Here is a 21,619-nt window from a genome sequence, read left to right as displayed (position 1 = left end):
TTCTATTTGGACACTTAGAAAGTGCCATCTGTATTACTCAGTGCCAGTTTTAACATTTTTTTCTTGACTTTTGTGTACTAGTTCAGTTTTCCAAGTCTGTCAATTTCCATGTCAGTTGTATATAAGATCTTGGCTAGCAGTTGAAAGTAGTTCATGTCTTTTACAATTTAAAATGAGTAAAAATTTCACTGATCAATCTGAGGATGTGGCTTGTCGTAGTATATGCAGAGTCCAAGTTGTTTTCTAGAATTTTAAATACCTTCACAATTTTATAGTAACTTTCATTAAAAAAAAAAAACAAAACTAACTCAAAAAACCAGTATTTGTTGTTACTGTTTTTAACCAAATTTGCTGCTTTGAAGTCTTGGTGTATCTTTGATGATTATTTTAAATATGAAACAATAGGCCTGGTACTTGAAAGTACAGCCATATTTTTGCTTGTGTTCTAGAGAAAGCTGTTAAAACTGCTAAGGATTTCAAGTTTGGAAAGACTTTTTATAAGTAATAACTTTTCATAAGATTGTTTTTACCATTCCCAGCCTAGAAATAATACAAACCAGATTGATTTGGAAGGAGTTGTGATACAGTAAAATAACTCAGTTCAGCCTCCACTGTGGAGTTCTCTGCCATTGTGGGGACTACAAACATAAGCAACGAAATCTCAAAAATTGAACTAGAAGTAGATACGAGTCAAGAAAAATGAAAAAAAAAAAAAAACTGGCAATGAGTAATACACATGGTACTTTCTAATTGAGAAGAATTTAGTTACCCTACAAAATACTAGAATCTTATTGCTTGTAACCTACTATAAACATTTCTTTAAAAAAAAAAATTAAGGAATCATTTCTTATTGCCTTTCGTCTCTCCAGCACATATTCACTCCCCACCCCGGCACATACTTTCTACTTCCCATCTGACCGTGGACTTAGAGTTCCTACGGCACTGTTTTTCAAACTGTAGATCACAACTTATTGGTAGATCATGAATCTACTTTACCAGCATTTTTTTTAATGAATAGATTAAAATAGAAAGTATCAGAATGTACCGTTACAGTAAGGGAAAGAAACACATCCTGAATTTATTTCAGTTTTATAGCTCATGTGTTTGTATGTGATTCCAATATTAAATGTATTTCTTATTAGGGATTGTCATTTTTGAAAGTTCAAAAGCCGTCATTCTTGAGTGTTTCATCTAATTGTATCTTGAACCTGATGTTCTTTAAACGTACATATTGGATAGTTACTGCATAAATATTTGGATAAGATTTTTAAAGCTAGAATTTTGTTTATGCTTGATGCCTTGTTTCCAATCTGCATGGCCAGAGGAAAACCTGCAGTGTTAACAAGTTTATAACATTACTTTTTAAAAATTTGTTTTCTGCATCATTTTCAATTCAAAGAACACTGTAAAAAGTCTAATTTTTTACCCCAGTGGAATTCATACTGGTTTGCACTGATGTTTATATTGCTCTGAAGTACTAGAAAGCATGACTGGGTATATGCAGTATTAAAAATAGGGTTGGTTAATTTTAAAGAAGAGCCTTGGAAGCAGAAATATTTAGGCTTAGGATTAGCTGTTCAAGGTTAAGAGGAACTAGAATCTACCACTTAATTTCCTTAAAACACCCTTCCTTAGGGGGCAGTATATAAAGATGCCTGACTCCCTTCCAAGTCCTGGCAAATTCTGGTACTTTTTCTTCTTGAGCCTCTGTAGAACCTTTCCAACCCATCAGTACCACCCAATAGCTGGAATTGGCGTTTGAAAAGAAACTTCTAGCTACCCTTGCCTGAGTCTGGGTTGTGATTAAGACCGTGGGCTTTAGAGACCAACAGACTAGATTTAAATCCCTGGTCCACCACTTGCTAACTCTTGGACCTGAAACAAGTTACTTCTCAGTGACTTTATTTCCTCATCTGTAAAACGGAGATAATATTTACCTCATAGGTGGTATTTCAAGTCCAGTAGCTAGCACATAGTAAGAGCTTAGTAACTGATAGTTGTTTTTAAATGCTGTGATGACCCATCACTAAAGTAAGGAATACCTAGTTATTGTTGGAAAATCTCTTGCTATTATGATTACCAAATTATATCAAGATTCCTTATCTGCCTCATTATGGTACTAGATCAGGGGATACCAGCAGGATCATGTGAGGTAGAACTAGGAAAATCTGAAGGGTCTTTTGAGATGGCCCTTTAATTTCACAGTTGATCATGGTAACTTAATGATGTAATTACTTATTTACTTCTTTGTTTTCCTCACTAGACTGCAAACCTCAGGAAGAACTATGTCGTATTTGCTGTTTTATCTCCACATACTAGGACCTTGGCGGATAGTAGATGCTCAGACACTTACTGAATGAATGTTCCATAGTTCCTCTGAGGTCACATAGCACTTGGGGGAAATGCTGAGACTTGAGTCCTGGTTTCTTTATCCTCAGTCCAGTACTCTGCACCATTCTGCATTCTTGTTGAAAGGATTACATTCAAGGACATTTTTAGCATATAACTAAAAGGTTTTTAGTCTGATAATCAGATAAAGCTCCTAGAACATTTTTACTATATTTAACTAAGTGAAAATTTCTTATAGAAAATAATCGTTTTTAAATTGATCTCACCACAACAAGATTTTTTTGAACTTCCTTAACAAAGCCAACAATTGAGTTAATGTTTCCACTTGCTGTGTCCCCTGGCTTATAAAGACTGGTACTGAAACCTAAACAGTATCCATTAAATGCTTTTTAAAAATATTTTATTTTGTCTCCTAGGGACTTTATATTTTAACTGTTCTTACTTGAGTAAACTGTTACGTAACCAGATTTTAAGTTCCAAAAGTTGTTCTAGACTAATTGTCATGAGAAGTATTTTGCAATAACCAGTTGATGCTACTAGGATGTATGCATTTTTATTCAAATGCAATTTAGTTACATTGACAGAACTGCTTTAAAATATCTTCTGGTGCAGAAAATATTTAAAAATAGCCACAATATAAGCTTTATTCTTTCTGTAGAGTTGATCACATTCTTACGTGAAATAGAAACTATAAGCTTGACTTCTTCCATTACTGTGGAATGGCCCTTTAAAAATAAATGTTTTAAAATTTAAGATAATTGTAGATTTGCATGCAATTATAAGAATTAATACAGAGAGATCCTGTGTTCCCGTCATCCACTTTCCCCTAGTGGTAACATCTTATAAAACCATACTGTAATATCACAATCAGGATATTGACATTGCTGTAATCCACTGCTTATTCAGATATTCCCAGTCTGTGCAGTTTTTTCACATGTGTATGTTCATGTATCCACCACCATAGTCAAGATATAGAAGGGTTCCATACCACAAAGACCCCTCTTATAACCATACCTGCCTCCCTCCCTGCTGTATCCCCCTCCCTCTCTCTGGAGCATACTCCTTCCCAACTCCTGGCAACCACTAATCTATTCCTCACTTCCATAATTTTGCATATGAAGGATATTGTATAAATGGAATCATGCTGTATGTAACCTTTTGGATTGGCAATTTATTTACAATAGTGTGTATCTAATTCATTCCATTTTTTTATATTTATAATATTCCATAGTATGGAAAAGCCGTAGTTTGTTTCATCATTCACCTGTTGAAGGACATCTAGATTATTTCTAGTCTGTTATAAATAAAGCTACTATGAACACTTGTGTATGGATTATATGAACATGTTTTGTTTTTCTGGGTTAAATGACCAGAAGAGCAATTGCTGGCTCATATAGTAGTTGCATATTCAGTTTTTTTAAGAAAATGCCAAACTGCTAGAGTTGCTGGACCATTTTATATTCCCACTAGCAATATATGAAGGATCCAGTTTCTCTGCAGCCTCTCCAGCATTGGAGATTATCATTATTTTTTGTTGTTGCTTTAGTCATTCTGGGACCAGTGTAATAATTCATGATTTTAATTTGTGTTTCCATTGACTAATGATGTTAAACATCTTTTCATGTGCTTTTCTGTAATGGATCCTTTTCAGTGGAATGGATGTTCATGTCTTTTGCCCATTTTCTAGTTGAGTTTTTGTTTGTTTTTTACTGTTGAGTTTTCAGAGTTGTGTATTATGCATGCTAGTCCTTTGTCAGATGTGTGGTTTGCAAATATTTTCTTGTGTTCTGTAGCTTGTCTTTTTATCCTCTTAACAGAGTCTTTTGCAGATACACATTTAAAATTTTGATGAAGTTCAATTTATCAGTTTTTCCTCGTGTGGCTCATGTTTTGGTGTCAAATCTATGAGCACTGCCTGAGCCTAGATCCTGAAGATTTTCTATTTTTTTCTAAAATTTTGTAATTTCTATTTGAGTTAATTTGGTCTATTTTGAGTTAATTTTTATCATAGTAAAATACATATAAATTTTACCATTTTAAAGTGTGTAATTCAGTGGTATTAAGTACATTCATCATGCTGTACAGCCATCACCATTGTCTAGATCCAGAGCTTTTTCATCATCTCAAACAGAAACTCAGTACCCGTCAAGTAGTCACTCTGCATTCCTCCCCCCAACCCTAGCCCCTGACAACCATCAGTCTGCTTTTTGTCTCATGGATTTGCCTATTCTGGATATTTCATATAAATGAAATCATACAGTAGATGGCTTTTTGTGTCTGGTTTCTTTCACTCAGCTAATGTTTTTGAGGTTCATTCATGTTGTAGATGTATCAGTACTTCATTTCTTTTATGGATGAATACCATTCCATTCTGTGGAAAACACCACACTTACTGTTTATCCACTCATCAGTTGAAGAACATTTGGGTTGTGTGTCTGCCTTTTGGCTATTCTGAATAGTACAGCTATGAACAGTTTATGTACAAGTTTTTATTTGAATACCTGTTTTCAATTCTTTTGGGTGTATACTTAGAAGTGAGTTAATTTTTTAATAAGGTGTGAAATAGATTGAGGTTCTCTTTTTTCTTTTTCCTTTGCCTATGGATGTACAATTTCATAACCATTTTTTGAAAAAGTTTTCTTGGAATGGCCATATTAAAGACTCTTTTTAAGCTTCTGGAGAATCACTAGAATTTCTGGACGTATACAGTAATTTTGAAGAAAAGCAAAAGAATTTACAGTGGAGTATTGTAAGGATAGTTTGGTAGGTTTTACTAGGATTTTCTTTATATTTGTGAAAGTTTAGGCTTGGATATTTCTATTACAGATAAAGCAGTTGTATTTTCTGTGAAAGAAACATTTAGATGATGATGGTAAGATAAACAGGTGAGTAATAGAGTTTTATTTCGTGGATGACAGGAAGCCATTTAAGATTTTAAGAAAGTCAGACATAATCAGATCAAATTAAAAGATGAAATTTAAGAACAATAACTCTTGATAGGATGGAATATGGGCTCTGGTCAGACAAGACTGCTGCAAAGATGTGGAAAGGTTTTCACATCTGTTTTAAATGAACTCACATGCATTTTCTGTGACATTCTGACTTGGAATCTTGAAAAACAATTTGAGAAAATCAGCCTCAGATTAATAAACCTGGGGCCATTTTGCATATACTGCTTATGAGTTGTTAGTTTTCCTTGAATTTACTCAAGCTCAAGGACCTAAAATCTTAACTCCTGAAACTAGCTTGAGGAGAAAACTTTTATTTAAAGAAGTCTACTTAGCTGCTATCTTTAGGGGCCTATTATTATTATTGCTCTTTTTCTTAGACTACTTTATTCCCCAGCTCCAGAAAAGAATGTTTTAACAGTAGTAGGTAACACAGGCTTGATTTCTTAGTCTCATTAAAACTGTTGAACTTCATACAAAATACTGTGAGAAAACCTCTGGGTCAACTTTTTAGTGAAGGAGAATAGAGTATATGTGTTAAAAAGTAACGGTTACTAATACTTCTTTAAAGTTTCACTTCGAAAACCCAATTTTTCAGACAGTTGATATTGTATAACCTGCTGAGAAATGGGAGGAAATAACTACTTTGCTTGCCTTATAGGTCTGTTAGGGAGCTTGCATTGCCTTCTAAGCAAGCGTGAAATTCACCTGTTTCTTTAAAACTCATAGACCTTTTCTTTATAAAAATAATGCAAGTTACCTGCAGGACTGACTTTTAACACCAAATTTTTGAGCAACATTGCTCCTATAAGATGTGCTGTTTATTCCAGTGCTAACTGGCACATTGCTGTTTCCCTGGCCTATACCTTCTTTAGTGTGAGAAAATGTTACATTCTCGAGGAAGCTTCCCCTTGTGATGGGTAGAATCCTTTTCACTGGGTTATGGGAACCTCTGAACAACTGTGCTAGGAGCTCCCAGAAAGATTTGATTCAACATCTCATCCAAACCTCTAGTACAGGGCCTGGCATATGGGAGACGCTCAGTAAATATTTTTTTGAAGGAAGGAAGACCTCTAACATGTATTTATCTACAGCAAGTTATTTTACTGTGAGTACTTTGGGTGGTGGGGGGAGGGACCTTTTTATCATTTCAGACTAATTTAGGAATTTTTTATAAGCATAGAAATCACTTATTTTTATATTGTATAAGCAAATTTATTAGGTTCAGTAAAAATTATTTAGTATTTTCTATTTGGTATCATAAGCTTCCAGAAAGGTATCTGGTGTTAGGTGTCCTATTAGTAACTATATAATTAAGGTATAAGTGATATAACATTGTATATGTTTAAGGTGTATAATGTGATGATTGGATACATGTACAGTAAAATAATTACCACAATAAGGTTAGTTAACACAACCTTTACTTCACATACTGATTTTGTTGTGGTGGTGGTGAGAACATTAAAGCTCTATTCTAATAGCATCTTTCAACTGTATCATATGGTATTGTTAACTGTGGTCACCATGCTGTACCTTAGATCCCCAGAACTTACTCATCTTATAACTGAAAGTTTGTACCCTTTGACCTACATCTCACCATTTCTCCCACCCCTCAGCCCCTGACAACCACCATTCTACTCTCTATTTCTATGAGTTTGATGTTTTTAGATTCTATATATGAGTGAAATCATACAGTGTTTGTCTGTGTCTGTCTGACTTACTTCACTCAGCATAATGCCGTCAAGGTCCATCCATGTTGCTGCAAATGGGAGAGAATTTCCGTTACTTATGGCTGAATAGTATTCCTGTGTGTGTGTGTGTGTGTGTGTGTGTGTGTGTGCCACATTTTCTTTATCCAGACATCTGTGGATGGGCACTTAGGTTGTTTCCATGTCTTGGCTGTTGTAAATAATGCTGAAAGCATCTCATATTTTTTCTGAATTCTGTTTATGTTCAGATAATCTTGTGGATCCTAAGTGTTTTGCAGGCTTGGCAGTAACAGTTCAGTCGGTTGGTCTGCAAAATTGCAGATAATCAGTTGTGGCTTATTGGTTTAAAATCTGTGTAAAACTCTTATTCTTGAGCAGCTATGTATAGAAGAGCACCTAAATGACAAGCTATTATTCATATTCTTTATTTCTATATATTTAATATATATTCCCAAGTCTTATTCCAAGTACATAAAACTTTGAAATTTCTTACATTACCAAGTCATACTAAATAATGAGCTTTTGAAGTTTTTAAAAAGTGAGAATGTTTTGAGTCATTTCTAATCTTATTTCCCCTTTTTGGTGTCATTTCCTCAGTTTTGACAGAGTCTTATAAACTCCCAATTGCTTAATATTCAGGACAGAATGTAGGCAAAAAGTCTAAAAATTTTGTATCCCTCTTATGTTTTACGATGTGAAATAGTATGTGTCATTGTAAAGTGGACTAGGAGACAGAAATTGTGGTTTTGAATATTGCCTATGACATAAACAGTGCAATTTTTGGCAAGATGTTTAATCCATTGAACCTCCAGATTATTAACCTCTATCTCATTGTGTAGTTGCAAAAATAAGATAGAAAGGTGTAAGAGCATGATGTAAAATTATAACTGTTAACGTATATATAATATGTTTTTATTTTTAAAATGGATGGTTAAATGTATTTTCCTCTTTGCCATACTCATCTAAAAATGCATTCATCAAGAGTTCTTTAAACTCTGAGCTTTTGCTTATTGATGTTTCTGTTGTCAATTTCTTAAACTAATGCTGAGACAGCAAAATAAATCTACCACCACAGTTCCTTGCTTTTTGCTGTTTTTTTTTTAACTTCTTTTTTTTTTAAACATTTTTGAGTTATAATCATTTTACAATGTTGTTTCAAATTCCAGTGTAGAGCACAATTTTGCTTTTTGCTGTGTTTTAATAAAATTAGTTTATAAACATTAGCAAATTCAGTTAGACACAAGCTAATTATCTAACTATTCTCCACGAGGCCAAACAATGCTTTGGGGATTGAGGAACAGGTTACATCCAACTAAAGGCAACATTTGTGGATTGTCTTTAAAAAATGACTTAAGAAACCAATGACCTAGTGCGGTAAACTTAAAATAGAATTGATTTTTGTTAATTGATGCCCATTTATTAAGTGCCCACTTAGTCTATACTTGGCCAAGTCAGCATGACATTTACTAATACATGTGAGTCTGTTTGCTTTTTAAAACACTTTAATTCTCTTTGAATTTTATCTGTTAGTAATAAACTATTTTAAGGAGTTCGAAGGGACTTGTAAACAGCTTCTAAGAAAGTTAGGTTCCAGATTGGTTAGATTTTGAAACTGCTGATAACCCAGATGGAGATGAAAAAAGAAGTTTCTTACATTTGGTGCTCTGTGCACCACATTTTTGGATAATAGCAAGATGATGATAAATACAATAGGTTAGTAAGCCAAGCTAGTAACAGTGTAGCAAAATCTAATTTTTGAAGAATATAATATGGCCAATATTTCCATTAGTAGTGGATGTTACATAAAGAAAAGAGACACCTATAATGATCAGATACTCATTCTTTATTTGAATGTAATGAATTCAGATTTGGAAGATTCAATTATACAAAAGCTCATTTTTTATATTTCTAACATTGATAGTTGCTTTCTAGTCATAAAATCAAAATTTCATTAAAACCATATGATATAAAATGTTTTTAACCATATTTCATGAATTTGGGGAGGTAGTACACTAAAATAATTTAGGTAGCTTATAAAATGTTGTATATGAGATTGGCATTGGCAAGTAGAAGACAGAACAGTTGTAACATAATTTGAAAAAAATATTTTTTAACATTTTTATTGATTTATAATAATTTTACAATGTTGTGTCAAATTCCAGTGTAGAGCACAATTTTTCAGTTATACATGAATATATATATGTTCATTGCCACACTTTTTTCTCTGTGAGCTGCCATAAGATCTTGTGTATACTTCCCTGTGCTATACAGTATTTTTAACAGAATAAGTTTACATTTCCAGGACAAAAATTAATTCAATAAGTTTTATGTTTTATAATGAGCTTCCTGAGACTAAGTTGGGTCAAGGCAGCTTTAGAGATGAACTCTACCAGAGAAAACTTTTTAGAGACAAATCCAGTAACCTCACTGGTTGTCACTGTGTTTAAAAGATGAGACCAGATGTCTCTGGTCTTTATTAGGGATTCAGATCCCTAAGAAGAAGGTGGTCTTTGCTTTTTCCCTTCTGGATCTATTTAGAAAAGTGTTCTGCTGGGAGGGACTCAAGCTGTTGAAGAATCTGCAGTTTCAGGTTGACAGAAATTTCTCTCTCCTTAGTTTTCTACATAAATAGAAAAAAAAATACTTGGAATGTTTTACATTTAACTTTCCTTATTATGAAGTAATTCTTCCCACCAGGCAAATAATCCGTTGATGAATAAATACCATTTTGTAGTCAGAATGGTTTTTTCTGTTACCCAATCATTTATATTCAACAGATTGTATTTGTCACCACCTGTAGTGAAAATTGTGTTAAAGCAAAACCATCTTTACAATTTCTTTTTAAAAATTTGTTTCCTTTTCTTCCTTGTTGCACATTTTTGTATTTTCTATATTCATTTCAAAAGAACAGCCAGGTAAAGGGAAATGCTAAGTATTGGTGCCCTGTTCTCTTGATTTAGGCTTATGCCACATCACTTCTGCAAGCTGGAGGAAGCACTCCTTTAGTGTGCAGTGACGGTTCCTCTCTGCTAGGTCAGCGGCACTCTAAGTGTGGTCCGGGATCAGTCTGCAGAGTATGATATTAAGTGTTTAGAAACTTCTTGCAGTGTGACATTGCCATGACATCTAAGACATTATTTTGTATTTTACAAAAAATATTGGTCCACAGCAAAGTGGAGAATGTTCTTTACCACTGAGAATTTGAGAAGCACTGGGTTAGATGACTTCATCACTTTTTAACACTAGCCGGCACACACTGTGGGTGGGGTGTGAATGTTAAATGACTGTCCTGTTGATCTAGCTATCATTGGTTGATGGTTAGGTGCTCATCTATAGCAAAGCCCAAATGAATTTGTTTCCCTGGCATAAAATCAGGGATTATCCTAAGTGTCAGTAATAATTAAGTGAATCAGCTATTCCTTTAATTAAGTGAAAAGGCTATTCTGAATAGCTTTTTATTGTTTCTTACTTGGATTTGAAGCACTATCTGCCAAAGTTAAATAGTCTGGCAGTCTTAATAATTCCTATATTTTTCCCAGGAAGTTATCGCATCATTTGAAAAATTTAAAGTTGTGTTTCTGTCATATGTTAGTAAATTACATTCACTGTAAAATATAGTGGTCATTAAATATGGCCAAAGTTTAATCTAACAAAAGCATAAGTAAGAGAGAAAAGAGAAGCTCCTCTAATGGTAATCACCTAATTGTGAAATTTTGCCATCGTAGGTGTGACCTTTTACTTTTGGATATTTTGATCATTGCTTTTTTTAAAAAGTTCATTCAGCAGTTGATAGCATTATTATAATTGAACCACAAGTTTCCACTAGCTCTGAAAATACCAATTTCCAACTTAGCATTATAATCTAAGGTATTTTTACCTTAATAAAAAATTATTCTAATATTTTTTGAGAAGCTGCCTTTTAGAGAAAGTTGCCACTGCTACTCTGAGGGCAAAAAAAAAAAGTTGTACTAGATCCATGTAAAATTTGAATTTAATAGTGAATTTTTTAAGAATGTCCTACTTTGTGTTTATTAATGCAGATAACAAGGGGAATCAGCAGGCTTGAAGCATGAGTTCAGATGCCAGCCAAGACGTGGTCACTACTCCTCCTCCTCCCAGCATGCCTCACAAAGAGAGGTATTTTGACCGCATCAATGAAAATGACCCAGAATACATTAGGGAGAGGAACATGTCTCCTGACCTACGACAAGACTTCAATATGATGGAGCAGAGGAAACGAGTTACTCAGATCTTGCAAAGCCCGGTGAGTCGAAATAATTAAAGGCTATAATTTTTCTTCCTCTTTGTAAACCTTGATATATTGAGGTAGGAGGTATCTTAAACTACTCCCAGGTTAGAAGAGGGGTGAGGAAGAGTGACTAATTGCCTCCTGTCTTCCAGAGGTAAAATAAGCACCTGATTTGTAAATTTAATTTGCAAGGCTTTAATAACAGACTAGTATTGTCTTGGTGGCGTAAATTTTCTCGAGTGATTTCTGAGTGTAATATTTCGTTAAAGGAGGACAAAAGATGCTACTGAAATCAAGAACCAATTCAGACTTAATATCTGTGAAGAAAAGAAAGGTGTGAGTGAAGTGTTAGGAACCAAGAAATGAGTTAGATACACCCCATGCACATATTTTCTTCTTCCTTTGGGTTTCTTGACACTCAGAGCAGCATAGGAGGACTTGAGGTTTGTGAGGATGTCTGTGATTTGGCAGTTTAATGTTACATACACCTAATGTAGGTACACATATATGCATACACACCAAACTAGATTAGACATGGATTCTAAACTTAAGCTGAAAATTCTGTCTGCGCAGTAACATCCAGACTTTGTAAATCATATTCAAGTGATTTGTTACTTTCTTATAAACCTTTAGTGGGATTGTAAAGGTCACAGATAAGGGATGGAAAATAAGAGAACAGCTTGATTTAAGATGCAGAATGAGTTCATAACTTTATATATAATGAAGATCATGGGCCCCTTAAGGCCGAGTTCAGCATGCATAGACACATGATGCCCAGGTTAGAGCTATATTAGATTTCCAACTTAGGTACTAAAATAAGCACCAAGACATAGAATTGCCTGAGGTGACCCTGATAAATCATTTTTGTTGTACCCTTGTGAATTTAATCACAGAGGTTGAGTCCAAAGCCAAAGGGGAATTCCACTCTCGAGTAATTCTCCTGTACCAGTGGCCTGGATAAAAGCAAGTACAAGTTATAAAAGCAGTGCAAGCTTTGAGGAACTTGTATAGCTTAAATGTAAAGCTATCTTTTAAATAAACCCTTAAAGAAACCTTTTTCCAGTGGAAAGGAGATTAACTAGAAAATTCATCATGAGAGAGTAAATGTTCAGTGCCTCTTTTATGCAGACAAGTTTCTATCTTTTTAAATACTTAAAGGGCTTGTTAATTATTTGGATCAAAATAAATATATTTCCTTCTCTAAAGAAACCCCACTTTGAAGAACTAACTCATTAGCCAAAGGATAATGGTGATATGTAGAATAAAGTAACTGAAGGAATGAGATAAAGTTCAGATTTTGTTCAAGATTATTAAATATTGAGTTTTCTTTGGGAAGTGCCCCAAAAAGGACCATTCAACTCAAGCTAAAGTTTGAAAAGTACTAAACTACATTTCTGTGCCAAGGTTTTTGTTTTATAATTTCCCCATTAAACTAAAGACAGAATAACTGTGAGTAGATGACTTTTTTTTTTTTTTTTTTTTTTTTGTACTGTGTATTGCCATTTAGTTTAAAAGTATTGGTTTTACTTATGCCCTGGGGAGCTTAATGAAATAATGGGAAAGAGCAGGCATATAGATTGTCATTTCCATATTCATGTAGCAAGGGTGATAATTTTCAACCCAGAGAAGCAGAGAAGATTTTAAAGAATTGTGGATTGATCATTTTTCCCCTAGATCTTTGCTAGTGAATTTAAAATCTTATTTGTGAAAGACTTGGAAAAGTATATATATTTTGTCTTTCTGCCACTGTTTTAGGACAATGGTTTTCAAATTTCTCTTAATACAACAAAGTTTCTACAAAAGGAAATGATATATAGTGGCCTCCTGCTAAATAACAATTACCCGCAAAACTTAGCAGGTTAAAACAACAAGCTTTATCGTCTCATCATTTCTGTGGGTCACAAATTCAGGAGCAACTTAGCTGAGTGGTTCCGGCTTCAGGTCTCTCATGAAGTTGCAGCCAAGACATTAGTCAGGGTTGCTGTCATCTGAAGGGTTGGCTGGGGTGGAGGTTTTCACTCTGAAGATGGGTCACTCACATGGATGTTGGCAAAAGGCCACTGTTCCTTGCCACATGGACCTTTACCTGGGGTTGTTTGAGTGTTCTCCCCAAAGCAAGTATCTGAGAGCAAAGTGGGGCTGCCTTTTATGACCTAATCTCAGACAATAAACACCATAATTTTCAACATATTTATTAGCTAGAAGTAAGTCACTATGTTCAGTCACTATTAAGCTTCACCTTTTGAGAGGAAGATTGTCCACTCTCTGATCACAATTTATTTTAAAAGCACCACATTCTGCCACAGCTTATTTACCTTCCTTCCACATGCAAAACACACTCTCCTAACATCCCATTAATTTTATCCCATTACAGCATTAGCCTGAATCTAGAATATCATCATCTAAATCTGTTCCAGGTACAGATGATACTTCTCAGGGGTAATTTCTTAAGTATGACTCCTTAAATACAGTTCCTCTCAATCTATAGACCTGAGAACTAAAAAGACAATTTTTCTGCCCCCATGCACATCTAGTGGTTGGACAGGCAAAGATAGCTGCTGTAGACATCCATGTTCAAAAAGGGGGGAAACCGGGGGTACAAAGGAGTCACTGCTCCATAGCAGTTCTGAAATTCATCTGGGCAAATGTTTGGGAGTTCCCTTGATGAAGACTCAGTTTTTCTACTTAGTAGAGATGAGTCTCCCTAGCTCTTGGCTCTGCCCTATGGGCTTTTGGTTCCACCGTCTGAATCATCCTTCCTTTTCCTTGAAAGAGCCTGTATTTGCAACTGTGTGTTTTTCTCCCCCTACATTCAGCTTGTAGAGGTTTTGGAGTTCAAAGACCTCTTCTTGTTCTGTCTTTGTTCCTTTAAGCCCAAGCTTGTAATGTTTCTGCAAATATAATTTTCTTAAATCTTTGTGGATCTCCTGTGAATACGAGGGTTTACTCTGTTAGACAAAACCCATAACCAATAAGGATCAAAGTCAAAGGTATTATTAATTTATGTTCATAAGAAACAAATTTGTAAGCCTCCTATTTAAAGTGCTGTGTTCATTTGGGAAGAAAAGAAATTAGGAGAGAAACTAATAAAAGCAAAATATAATACTTCTATTAAGTACTTTATATACCAGGCACCTATTATGTACCAAGTCCTATTTAATCCTCAGAACAAGTCTGTCAAAGAAATATTACTATCATCCCTAGTTTACAGATGAATAAACTGAAACTTAGAGGCATTAAATAACTTGCTGAAGTTTTTACAAGCTTAGTTAAATGGTGGGGTCTGGATTTAAACCCAAAGCTCATACCCTTAACCACTAGGCTGCACCATTGAAAGTATTCAATAACCATGAAAAATTCCACCCATATATTATTATTTCATTCTTCTTCGAATTCTGTTGCTCAAGTTAATTCAACCCAACTCAAGAAGAGGTTTGAATCATAAGACATTTTGATAACTATAAATTTGGATGACAAACAGCACCTTATTGCCTTGAGCTGAGAAAATAAGAGAAGAGCAATTTGTCTCATCCTGACTCCCAGGTATTCTTTCTAGGAATTTCATGGCCTTTTGTCATTTTTTTTTAATTTAATAAAGTATTTGTCTTAGAAATCAAGTGCTGGTGAGTAAATTGGTTTACGTAGAAATTTTGTTAATGCACTAAAAAGAATCCATATACTTACATATATATACACAGACACAGACATATATATGATTGCCCTTGTCTCAGAATGAAATGTTCAGAGCAAACTTTTAGAACTAATGATGGGCCTCATCAAAATTAAAGAAGCATTTAAGATGAAAACTGACAGCACGTTGTGCATAGTAGATATTTGGTAAATTATGAATACATGGATGGATGGCTGTATGAATAGCTGGATGGGCTTTGAGTCATTAAACATTTGAATGTTGTTCAGCCAGCTACTACTGAACTTGACTGCTTAAATGAAAAACAGTTGGTGGGTTTCAGAAAAAAGAATGAAAGTTCTTAAGCCGTATCACTACAGGAAACAATTCAGACAGGTTAACAGAAGTGTGTAATGTTACTCCGGAAGGTAAGACAACAGCAGTGTAGGTGGTGGTTGCTCAGGCATATGACACATTAGCATGTCTTAATAACAGGACAATGTAATGCTACAAGCTTCTTTTGAAGATAGGAGAAACTTTAAAGCCATATACATCTTAGAATACCACCATAATTAAGGCCTAAAATGTTAACAGATCACCTTAATTAGAATAGTTGGTCAAAATCACCATGGTTCATCTGGTCACTTTGGGAGTTTCAGATCCGAGTATTCTTTGTTAACTTTGTTTGCATTTTTATTATATACCAGCTTTAAGAAAATACATTATTCTAACCTTTAGCTTTCTATTAAGACACTTTTAGATACAGGAGAAAGACCAACCAGAAGAAAATTTGGTTTATTTGTTTTTTCTCCTTTTAACAGGGACCAGTGGTAATTTATTTCCAAATGAATACATTTCTTAATGGAGAAATTCTAAGTAAGTTTGTTATGCTCCTAATCCCACTTTAGGAGAGATCTAATAACATAATTGCAGGGTGCCTTGGGAGCGGCAAATCTGTAATCTGTTTTTCTTTTCACTCCAGTTTTTCTCTCTAGTAATTAGTATGAGGTTGAACATCCAGATGTGGATATTTAAAATCCATCTCTGATATGTATTAGTATTCTGTTACCTGATTTTCATGAGTTCTAAATCAGCCTGTGTAAATTTTTTTAGCCTTAACTAAAACAATCGCGTCAAGTCAGTTTCTTTTATTGGTATTCTTTTTCTGTGATTTAAAAATAAAAAATTTTTCACCTATTGCCACTTTCTCCTGAAAGTTCTCATCTTAGATGCAGAAGCCTTAAGATCTGCTATTTCAAATTACTCCTACTTTTGTTTTATAGTATATATGAATATGCATGTGCTTAAAGTATATTCTTACCTTACCTGAATCTCAAATCTCTGAATCTTTCGTGTTTTTACAAGTTTACTTTTATCCATACCTCTGTGAGTTCAGAATTTATAAGATCACTCCCTCAACATTGACAGAAGATATATAAAATAGAAGAGGGTGTGAGATTCAGAGAAGGGTTTTAAGGCACCCTTTCTCTAATTTAAACATTTTGTTTTTCACCTAGTGGTTTTCTTTAACCACGCTTTTTTGGACATGTATTTGTTGAGAGAGCTGTCCCAGCTGTAATGTTCTGAGGACAAACCAAGTTTTAAGTAGGATTTTGTTTGAGCTCAAGAAAAACTTTTACAAAACTTACGGCTTTCTGTGAGGATTTATTTCTTATTAAAAAAAATGAATTTCTCCCATTAGATGATGGACAGGCCTTACACAGGAGAAATTTCTCGTTTAAGTAACAGGCTGATAAGATTGTTTTCTAGAGCTTCAGATTCCAGTGCTGGTAACCTATGAAATGGATCTTTGCCGTCATTAACTCAATTAGGATCAAGATCAGATTCTTTACTTATTCTTACCTTCTATCTAGGAAAATGAAAAGAAACTCTAACTTACAATTATAATACTTGAGCACTGAACTAGACACTCGGGGAGACTTTAAAAATGTAAAAAAGGCACAGTCCTAGCCATCAGATATTATGGTTTAGCAGAGTAGAAGAAATAGATCACAATCATAAGCGTAGTAACAGTGAGCAGAGGAGGAACGATCGATCACAATCGCAATATGTGTCATATAGGCAAATGTTAAAAGATTTCAAAGTGGGGTGAGAAGAGAAGAAATATGGAGATCCCTTCTAACTACAGTGATTAAAGTAAAGACTTCAAGGAGAAGGTGGAATTTAAGATGAGTGTTGAGTAAAGGTTGAGAATTCATTTGGTGGAGGAACAGCAGAACCAAGCATTTCCATTTGATGCTCACTGGAATGAGCAAGGATAGAAAAGTACAAGTTGTGATCAGAGCACGTGGTGGTAGTGGTACATACAGCCAGAAACTGACCTCACAGATTGCAGAGACCTGGAGTACCAGACTCTTGTGACCTAAGTTAAGGGCCAGCCCATTTTCTCTTCATTTCCAGTTTAAACCTGTTTATATAAATTTTTATACTTGCATATATGCATATAGTACTTATTTTGGATCTGGGCTCACTGCCACCTGTTAGCTATATGACATTAGCAAACTCACTTAACTTGAGCCTCACTCTCCTTGTTGGTAAAAATGGACCTCATGCGATTGTTGTGACAGTTAAATGAAATAACATAAAAGCATGTAGTGCAGTGCCTAGCATATAGTAGGCAACAATTTTGGTGGAAATGTATATATAATGTTTTATGCAGTATTGCTAATTTAAAGCATTTTTATGCTTTTGTGACAACACTGAAGATTATAATTGTAGGTCATTAGACAGTATTTTAGTTTTTGAAGGTCTGAAAGCGTCTCTCACCCCGATGGCACTCTGACTTACTCATGCTGAAGTATTCAAGGTGTAACAACCCCCACTACCTCCTCTTCTCTGTTCTTCTGTGTCTGAGAAGGAAGACAATTTATGCTGTAAAACCACATATGTGTATGTGTTTAATCTTTCAACGTGACTTGTCTCTGGTGGAGACCTTAGGGAATTGTTGGTTTAATCTGACTTCAGAAGCCCGGCATGTGATCTTGCTGCCCTACTTCTAAATTAGTTTCTCATTCTACTTTGATGGGAGAATTCCAGGCTGCAAGATGGCAAGTACTCCAGGATCTGCTCTATAACTTTTTTTTGTTTTTTTTTTTTGCTTATCCATCATTACAACCGAATGCTCTAACCTAGCCTAAGATGTTTACTCGTGCTTCTGATCAGAGCACACCTGCTACCTTATTAGTTGTACAGGCGTACCTTGGAGAGATTGTGGGTTCAGTTCCAGACCCCTGCAATAAAACAACTATCACAGTAAAATGAGTCATGTGAAGTTTTGATTTCCCAGTGCGTGTAAAAGTTATGTTTACACTATATTGTAATCTGTTAAGTGTGCAATAGTGTTATGTCTGAAAAAACAATGTACATACCTTAATTTTAAAATAACGTTGTTGGAAAAATGGTGCTGATAGACTTGCTGCCACAAACCTTCAATTTGTTTAAAAAAAAAAAACTGTGATATCTGCAAAGCTCAATAAAGTGTGAAGCGCAATAAAATGAGATGTGCCTGTATTTGGCTTCAGTGATACAACTCATCTCTTGATAAAATTAGGCAAAGAGCCTGTGCCCAACTGAGAGTCTGAGATTTTAATCTTTATTCCAATTACCTGTTAGTTGTGCAACCATGAGCAAATCATTGCTTATCTCAGGACTTTGTTGTGAGATTCAAGTGAATCAACTGTAAAGGATTATTTTATCAGCATTGGATTTTAGTAGGAATATGATTGACTATCCATCATAAAGATAAGCAAAATTTTTATTCTTTTAATATAATATTTTAGTGAAAGTGTAATAAGTTTATTGATAAATTTTTAAAACCAACTGAAACAATTTTATATCATTAGTAAATTTTACACTAACTTTTGTGGGTTAGGCACTTATCTGAACAATATTTCAAAAATATTTGAAACATTAATAAATGAGTAATAAATGTTCCTTACAAAAATGTTAAATCTTTTGAAATAGAAGAATTCATATCTTTTGAAGCACTGTCAACTACATAAAAAGTCTGGGGAAGTTTCACTTATTTTGAAAATTATTTTCTTCTATACAGCATAGACTATTTCACTAGCTTTAAAGGGGAAATTCATATTTTTCTCTTAATTGATTTCAGAAGGGCTTATACATTCCTTTGTGACCCTCATGGATCATCTCAAAGCTTTAGGATTGCACTCCCTATATTGTAGAATAAATGGAAGTGAAAACAGCATTGTCACTAATGAAAAAAAGCATTTGACCTGAATGCTTGCCTCTGACATTTATTAACTCTGTGACCTTGAACAGATTTTTCAGCCTTTCTTACTGAGCTCTCTCATTCCACCTGGTAGAAATTTCTCATCAGTTTCATAAATAGTTGTGATTCTCTTGAGCAACTAGTTTTTTTTTTTTTTTTCCTAAAGCCTTTATAAATCAGCATACTAAGCAGATTGTCTCAATTTGTGTTGGCTGCTGGAGACTTTAGATAAAGTTTGGCCCATCTCTAGCAAATGATACAATTTTATAGTGTACACTTTGTATCTTAACCTCATTCTTGGCTCTGTCTAACCTCCTCAAGCATTTTTCTCTTTAGCTTGATTTTTCTTGCCTATATTGAATTTATTTTTGTGTCATTTTAATCTGTGCAATCTGCCTTAAATTATTCCTAGAATATGAGATGGGGCAGTCAATAAAATAAATAATGCCTACTTCTCAGAGCTATTATGATACATATACTAAGTTTTTGGGGTTTTTTTTTTTACTGAATCAAAGAATATTGGGTATAGCTGCTTTGAACTATAAGTTTAAGGAAAAGGAAAGTTTAAACAGAGTTTGGTTTTGAAGAGAAGATAAAGTCTCAAAAGAGCAGATTGGCCCATTGCCAAGTGTCTAGAAGTTTTCTGTAGTTTATATAAAGATAAATGAGTATATCTGGAAGATTCTTTTCTTTCCAGCCTTAAACATGGTAAAACACTCATGTTCTTCATCAGTATGAAGGTGTCCATCCATCTTCTATGCAGCTAACCATCGTTTTATGTTCACAGGGTCTTAGAAATGTATTAATGGAGTTTTCTGATAAATGTAATGTGTCTTTGTAGAGGATATTTTATACGATAACTTCTCTGGTTTAAATCATGTATTTAAATGAACTAGATCAAAGTCAATGGAATTAGATGTTTAGAATTTTTAAATTATGTTAAGGATTTACATTGAACAAGCCTTGAATTTGTAAAAGAAAAACCGTATTTAACTGGTGTAAACTGCTTCATGAACTCAGAATTGAAAAACTATATTTTTTACATTAATCACTCAAGCATCCATCTGCTGTGTAAGCAGAAAGTACACCATCTTCCTCTTGGAATTTCTGCTTTCCCCTAACTTGTCCCAAGAACTTTAGTGGCTTACATAGTCCAGAAAGGTTCATCAGGCTTCCATCTCTAAGGTGTGGTGTGTGATGTACATGTGTGTCTGCATCTGCAGAAGAGTCATGCCCAAGTCTGTTCAGTCCACCACTGCCACTGTCACAGGCCCTCCCTACCACATGGTGATGGTGTTGAAAACTTTGTCCAACAAAAGATGCAGGTTCACTGTTGACCCACATCTCTGTGCAGGCCACCATGATGAATCAGGGAAGAATGAGCTCCCTCTCTCTTCTGTGCTAAGCCCGGGTAGGGTATTCAATGGTGCCGCATGGTTGAGCTCCCAAGGTTACAGCTATTCGCTGTGTTAGCACTCAGCTCTTTCAGTTAATATCACAGATACCTTTCAGCTCTTGTTCTAAAAGCAACACAAGCATTGAGTCAGGACTGGTTTTAATATTTACTAGCACCTCATAGCCTCAGAACTGCAGTTCCCCTTTTCACTGTGAACTTCTATGCCATTACTTAAATTTTTTTAAAGAGTTCTTCTTTCTGAAAACCCTAAGATATTTAACCATCCCCTAAGCAAGGCTGCATCTAAGCAGCTGCTCCAGGAGATCTTACTCCCAGTCTTCGAAGAAGGCTACTGTCAGTGACTCGGAGAGCCACCCTTCTAAGGAGAATTTCCCGGTGATCCCCATGGTGTCCGTACCTACTCCTCTAGGAGGTAATGATTCCAAAGCCATTTTCTGCTTTCTCCCTCCTAGGTGAAATGGGAGTAAATTAAATTTAATTTTTAGCAGGGCATTCTACTACCCATGTACCCAATCTCAAAAGGAAGAGTAAGGTCTAGATGATTTATATTGCAAGAACCTTCGTGTTTAAAATGAATGAATATAGACAGAAGCAAGAGAATAAATGATGAATTTGATAAAATAAGTGTTGGTTGGATGTGATGGAAATACAAAAACAGCTATTTCAACTAATATGAAGGATTGAAAGATGTTTCAAATGATGAATCATATTAGCAACTCAAGGGTTACTGGAATAGAGATTTTTCTCTTAATGTTCAGGATTTTTTTATATAAACACTGTTCCTGCCACACACACACACACACACACACACACACACACACCCCACACCACACCACACCACACCACACCACACCACACCTAAAAAGAAAAGGTAACAGCAGAGTTCCAGAAGAGGAACATATAGTACCCAAAGTTAGGGGGGAAAGTTCTTTCTTTAGCACAGTGTTGCAGAAGGGGAGTAATAAGCTCTCAGCTCTTTACAAGTTTGCTTTCAGAGTTTATAGAGCTGAGGAATTGCCATGGAAATCATAAAATGGAGGCCATGATTTACTGTGTCTTCGTCAAGA

At 34.8% G+C, this 21,619-nt stretch overlaps 1 protein-coding gene across 16 annotated transcripts in view; it reads left to right on the top strand.

Moving 5' to 3' along the window:
* Nucleotides 1-21,619, top strand: part of ADD3 (adducin 3) — a 116,379-nt gene that overhangs the window by 77,561 nt on the left and 17,199 nt on the right. For all 16 annotated transcript variants that reach the window (XM_014563164.2, XM_014563161.2, XM_032490962.1 and 13 more), the window contains one exon: nucleotides 11,047-11,270. In XM_014563164.2, the coding sequence (XP_014418650.1) occupies nucleotides 11,076-11,270 (195 nt within the window). In that variant the 5' untranslated portion in view covers nucleotides 11,047-11,075. The remainder of the gene's footprint in view (nucleotides 1-11,046; nucleotides 11,271-21,619) is intronic.

Source organism: Camelus ferus, chromosome 11, assembly GCF_009834535.1.
Source record: "Camelus ferus isolate YT-003-E chromosome 11, BCGSAC_Cfer_1.0, whole genome shotgun sequence".
Classification (NCBI taxonomy): domain Eukaryota; kingdom Metazoa; phylum Chordata; class Mammalia; order Artiodactyla; family Camelidae; genus Camelus; species Camelus ferus.
This window is presented reverse-complemented; position numbering and strand designations above follow the sequence as displayed.